The 6,092-nt window shown below is 36.6% G+C and overlaps 1 protein-coding gene across 4 annotated transcripts in view; it reads left to right on the top strand.

The window, feature by feature from the left end:
* The window catches only part of MTDH (metadherin), an 82,189-nt gene that overhangs the window by 16,943 nt on the left and 59,154 nt on the right, over positions 1-6,092 (top strand). For all 4 annotated transcript variants that reach the window (XM_012810347.1, XM_003782461.2, XM_023517523.1 and 1 more), the window contains exon 2: positions 2,657-2,758. In XM_012810347.1, coding sequence (XP_012665801.1) covers positions 2,657-2,758 — 102 coding nt within the window. The remainder of the gene's footprint in view (positions 1-2,656; positions 2,759-6,092) is intronic.

Genomic DNA, 6,092 nt, shown 5'->3' with positions numbered 1-6,092 from the left:
AAAAAAAAAAAAAAAGAGTGAGGAAACCTAAGGCCTGGCTGGTGGCTCACGCCTGGGAGGTTGAGTTCACATGTTCAGCCAGAGCAAGACCCCCATTTCTAAAAATAGCTGGGCGTTGTGGCAGGTGCCTGTAGTTCCAGCTACTAGGAAGGCTGAGGCAAGACAATCTCTTAAGCCTAAGAGTTTGAGGTTGCTGTGAGCTGTGACATCACAGCACTCTACCAAGGGTGACAAAGTGAGACTCTATCTCAAAAAAATTAAGTGAAGAAACCAGTTTTGGCATTAGCTGTCTGTCTTTAATAAGTTTCTTAAGACCCAGCAGATTGAATTGGATTAATTAGAAATTTAATCAGTTAAAAGACAGCTTTTGTTTTGATTTTTTCTATTACAAATCTTTGGAAAGCCTACAAATTGAATTTTAGAACATAATGCTCTCTTTTTCTAACTTTGTGTCTCTGATCATTTTAACAAATGCAGGTAAAGTCACATTGTAGAAACTTTAACCATTCATATCATTTTCTTGAACATAGCTGTGCTATAGTGAGTAAGTAGTCTGGCAGAAGTCTGTTGTGCAAGAACTGAAATATAAAGCCATTGGAATGAATATATTGATTGGCTAATGTTACTGTATTGAATTTGAGGAGAATGTACAGCAGAAAGAAGTGTTAGGATACAGAAAGCAGGTTACAATACAGATACATAGGCTACATTCTTCAAACTCCTCCATCTATATACATTTCTGGTGATGAGGCACAGAAATGATTTTTTTAAATCTCATTAAAAGCCAGATTTGATAATCACAGATTTGGGTCTGCTCATGAACACCTCTCAGTCCTATCATTTTGTTTTAGGACTACTAAGAAAGCTGAGATAACTTTTTTAGGCTGTGGCAATGGGTTGGAAAAGCTGCTTAATCCCAGAATAGCAGAGTCAATATAGAATTAGAGAAAACATCAGAAAAATATCTAACATTTGTTTGTGTACAATGTATGGCTGCTTTTGTGCTTCAAATAGAGGAGTTATATAGTTGCAATAGAGTTTATATAGCCAACAAAACCTAAAAAAAAAAATTTTTTTTTTGAGACAGAGCCTCAAAGCTATTGCCCTGGGTGGAGTGCCGTAGCATCACAGCTCACAGCAACCTCCAATTCCTGGGCTCAAGTGATTCTGCTGCCTCCCCCTCCCAAGTAGCTGGGACTACAGGCGCCTGCCACAACGCCCAGCTATTTTTTGGTTGCAGCCATTATTGTTGTTTGGCGGGCCCGGGCTGGATTCAAACCCTTCAGCTCAGGTGTATGTGGCTGGCGCCTTAGCTGCTTGATCCACAGGTGCTGAGCCTAAAAAATATTTTTTATCTGACCCTATAGAGAAAAATTCTGCTGACTTTTGGATAGATGGTACATATCATTTTATAGATACAGAAATAAAGCTCAAAGAAGTGATTCATGTAACCAAAATATATGTACCTCCATAATATTCTGAAATTTAAAAAATATTAAAAATAAAACAAAGTCTCTATGCTGGGCACAGTGGCTCACACCTATAATCCTAGCACTCTGTAAGGCCAAGGTGTGTGGACTGCCTGAATGAGGAGTTCAAGACCAGCCTAACTTAGAACTAGACCCTGTCTCTAAAAATAACCTGGCGTTGTGACAGGTGTCCCAACTACTTGGGAGGCTGAGGCAGAGGATCATTTGAGCCCAAGAGTCTAAGGTTACTGTGAAGTATGGCACTCTACCAAGGGTGACAAAGTAAAAACTCTCTCAAAAATAAAATAAAATCTCAAAGATAATCAGTGAAATGTTGTGAGATTACACAGCTAATTGGTGGTCAAAGTGCAAATACTGTTTAGTTATCCCTTTAACTGCCACCAATTTATTACCTGGATAAGATTAGAAAATTTGTGACATATTTTGTTTATGACTTCATCATATTCCTGTTACAAAAAATTGTTGGCAGCACCTGTGGCTCAGTGAGTAGGACACCAGCTCCATATACCAAGGGTGGTGGGTTCAAACCCGGCCCCAACCAGCTAAAACAGCAGTGGCAACCGCAACAAAAATAGGTGGGTGTTGCATCAGGTGCCTGTAGTCCCAGCTACTCAGGAGGCTGAGGCAAGAGAATTACCCTAGCCCAAGAGCTGGAGATTGCAGTGACGCCCATGGCACTCTACTGAGAGCAACAAATTGAGACTTTGTCTCTTAAAAAAAAAATAAAAAATTGTTAGGGGCAATACCATTATGTCTTAGATAACATTGCTATACAAAACCCTTTTTTTTTTTTTTTTTAAGAGACAGAGTCTTACTTTATCACCCTTGGTAGAGTGCTGTAGCATCACAGCTCACCGCAACCTCCAGCTCTCGGGCTTAGGCGATTCTCTTGCCTCAGCCTCCCAAGTAGCTGGGGTTACGGGCGCCTGCCACAATGCCGAGCTATTTTTTGTTGCAGTTTGGCCAAAGCGGGGTTCGAACCTGCCACCGTCGGTATATAGGGCCAGCGCCCTACTCACTATGCCGTAGGCGCCGGCCCACAAAACTCTGTTTAATTTAGATCAGAAATAGATTTTGGTTGTAGCATATTCTTTTTCCTGAATATAAATCTTTGGTTTGATCTGCTAAGCAGTTTGATAATATGATGTGTTTTGTTGCATATGCAGCCGAACGGACAGACTGTCGAAGTGGCTGAGGGTGAAGTTGTCCGAGCTACTCAAAGTGTAACAGCAAAGCAGCCACCAGAGATAGACAAGAAAAATGAAAAGGTAAGTTGGGAGCATGTGAAATTGTATGCAAGGTTCTTAATAAATAGAATGACATAAAAATGGTGATTTCTCATTTTATAAGATTGTATGTATATCCCTCATTTAAGGGAAACTCTGAAAATCTGAAATAGTGGATGGGTGGTGAAAGTTTAACGAGGTTATTTTTTGTTTTTTGTTTTTTTAAAGGAAGGCTGTATTGCCAAGTATTTTCAACATTGCTGTAGTATTAAGTATTCATTGCTAATAACAATGTATTCACTACTTGAGCATCTTTTGTATGAGTAAGGTTCCAGAGATACAACATACCTCTGATTCAAAAATGGAATTGTGTTCCTTTGTTAACAGTGTGTTTCCAGCATAAAAAGCTTACCAAAATTGTCTGTTGGTACTTAGTATTAAAATAGATTTCTGTTTTATTGGAGGTAGAATCATTTACTTATGAGACACAGTTTGCTTTAACAAAAGAAGGGTTCTATACTCAGGTCATTATTAGAAAGCATGGGTATGTGCTTTGGTTTGGATGTAAAGTATTCCAAATAGGACAATACATCATAACCCAAAAGTTGTACATTCTTAAGATTTTATTAATTTCCCAGTTGGTGGTGGTAGAACTGACCCATTTTTACTTTACTGAATCTAGTTTGGAAGTAGGCAAAATAAATAAGAAACTTAATAGTGGTTCCTTCTACTGTGAGAGGGTGACTTTTTATTCAATTCCTTTATCTACATTGAATCACCTCTCCTCCTTTTTTTTACTCTGTGCATGCATAATGCCTTTTCAGGACACAATAAAAACAAAAAAAAAAATCACTGGTAAGATAAGTGATTTCTAAGAACCAGGGTGCAGCACCTCCAACCTCATGGAAGAATGGTATATGAAATAATTACTACAGTTTCTTAATGTTTTCAATTTCAAAGTGTCTTTGAAGAACTCCTATAATCACTTCTACTGTAACCCAGTGAAATTGGTCTAGAGCCAGAAACAGCTGCAGGTAGATTGGCTTGAAAGGTTGTTTGGGAAAGAAATTTTTGTTTGGCTTTGCCTTTGGCAGAAAAGTAAATAGTAAATGACTTTGCGTTAACAAATAAGCATATAATTTATGGATCGAGAGTTTACAGAGTGAATACTTGATATGCCTAATATAAATTTACATGTCTCCCACATAATGTTTTCTTGTTCCTGGGCTTTCTGTTAGTGAACAATTTATACCAGTATTTTTCAACTTTTTTTATCTTCCGACACACTTGAACCTATAAACTTCTGGGGCACACTTTTTTTGACCCCCCAAAAAAAGAGTAAAAAAAAGAATATACTTACTGTGCTTTGAACTTCCTTTGAAAATAATTAAATTAGTGATCTTTAAGAATGTTCACAGCAAGCCTAAGATCCTCTCACAGCACACTAGGTGAAAAATCACTGATTTATACTTACTCCTCCTGCTTCCATTATCTGAATTATCCAGAAAAACTTGTCGATGGGATAAATAAGTAACTACCATTAATTTCTTACTGCTTAATCATCTAGATTAAGTGTAACAGGGTATAAAATTGCAGTTTAACATTTATAATAATCATTCTGAAATTTTTTAGGGTAGGAAATAATTTTAATGGTTGACATTTACTAAGTATAATATAGCAGGTACCATGCAGGGTGATGTATGTGGGTTACGTGTGAATATATTTACAAACCTAGTAGGGAAAATTTAGTGAGCACTTACTAGGTTTACTTTTAAGACTTTGTATACATTATAAAAGATAATTTATAACATTATTTATCCTCACAAGAGCTCTGAGGAAGTAGTTTTATATCCATCTTACAAATGAGAAACCTGAGGCTTACATTAAATAAGCTATAAAATGTATGTGTAATTGGTTCTAACCCAGACCCATCTGAGGTCAAAGTCTGCACTTCTTACTGCCCTAAATTATTTCTAATCCTTTCAGAAACACTGCCAGACAGATAGTAATAGCCCCATTTTATAGATAAGAGCTCTGAAGCCTAGAAGGATTTTGTGATTTCATTAATTTTATATAGTTTCTAAACTGGGATCTGAACCCAGTTCTTCTGACACTGTAGCCTTTGCTCTTTTTATCACTTGACAGGCTTTCGGTTGCTTTGCTTTTTCAGTAGAAAATTTCTACCTTCAGTTTGTTTCCTATTTTATACTTTTTGAATGATGACAAATGCTATGTATATCTCATGGCTTTTTTGCCATCTTACATTTGGAATTTATGCTTTTTAACTTGATTAGTTTAAGTAGTTCTCATTTTAATTCATTTTTTATGTTGTGCCTTGTGTGTGTTGTAAGTAGATGGGGTTTTTTGACTTGTTAACTTTCTTAACAAAAAAAAACTTATCTTAGATATACTGAGGTACCTTAATATCCATTATCTTATATTTTCCTCTCAGAGCCACTTTTTAGGCACTTTGAGAGGTACAACTTGTAGTATAATTATACTGTAAGCTGTGATATTGATTACCTTGCCCTGTCAATTAAGTCTTATAGATAAAACTTTGTCTAGAAACTGTATATGACAACAGCTATAGATATTAGGTCTAGAAATCAGGTTGAACAACCACAGTCTTCTAGGTCTTCATTTGGGTTTGAAGGTCAGTGCTTCGTTGATGTTCATCTCTAGTAGTAGAGTATGCACAGGACCATTAACCAGGCTGAATGCACTGTGCTAATAGATATTAATGAGAATAAAGAGAAGTATAAGATGTTCTTAACCCTCAGAGAGATTACAGTCTAGTTAAGACAAGGCAAGCAAAGAGAAGATATCTAGTAACATAAGGTGTTAAGTATCAGCCATTTATAGGAGAAAGGTTATCCTACTTGAAGGATAACTACTTGAAGTAGGATCTACTTGAAGTAGATCTTGAAGGATCCTACTTTAAGAAAAGATTGACTTAATTGGGCTCTTATGGATAGAAATGATATTTCAGTAAAAAGAAGTGGAGAGGCCAATTTCAAAAGGATGGAGAAAAAAATGAACACAATAAGACATTATCGAGTTAAAACACATGAACATAGACATATTCAAGTGATAGGTCTAGACAGGTTTGGCTAAGGTGAGGTAGGGATATGATAAAAACTTAGATATGTTCAGCTGACAGCAACATTTATGATTAATCAATCAGTTTTGTATCTCTGATTATAAGGGTCTAAATTCAGATAGAAATGTAAAGATTCCTAGTAAGAGAAACAACAGAAGCGAAACACATACATTTGGATCACTACCAGGTTGTTGGAATAAATTGGCCAGTGGATACTAATGGCCAATTATTCATTAGAAACGTGTATTAAGGCTCGGCGCCTATAGCTCAACCGGC

This window comes from Otolemur garnettii, unplaced genomic scaffold, assembly GCF_000181295.1.
Source record: "Otolemur garnettii isolate 467f Iridium unplaced genomic scaffold, OtoGar3 scaffold00004, whole genome shotgun sequence".
NCBI classification, from domain to species: domain Eukaryota; kingdom Metazoa; phylum Chordata; class Mammalia; order Primates; family Galagidae; genus Otolemur; species Otolemur garnettii.
The sequence above is the reverse complement of the archived record's forward strand: the minus strand, read 5'-3'. Positions and strand labels throughout refer to the sequence as shown.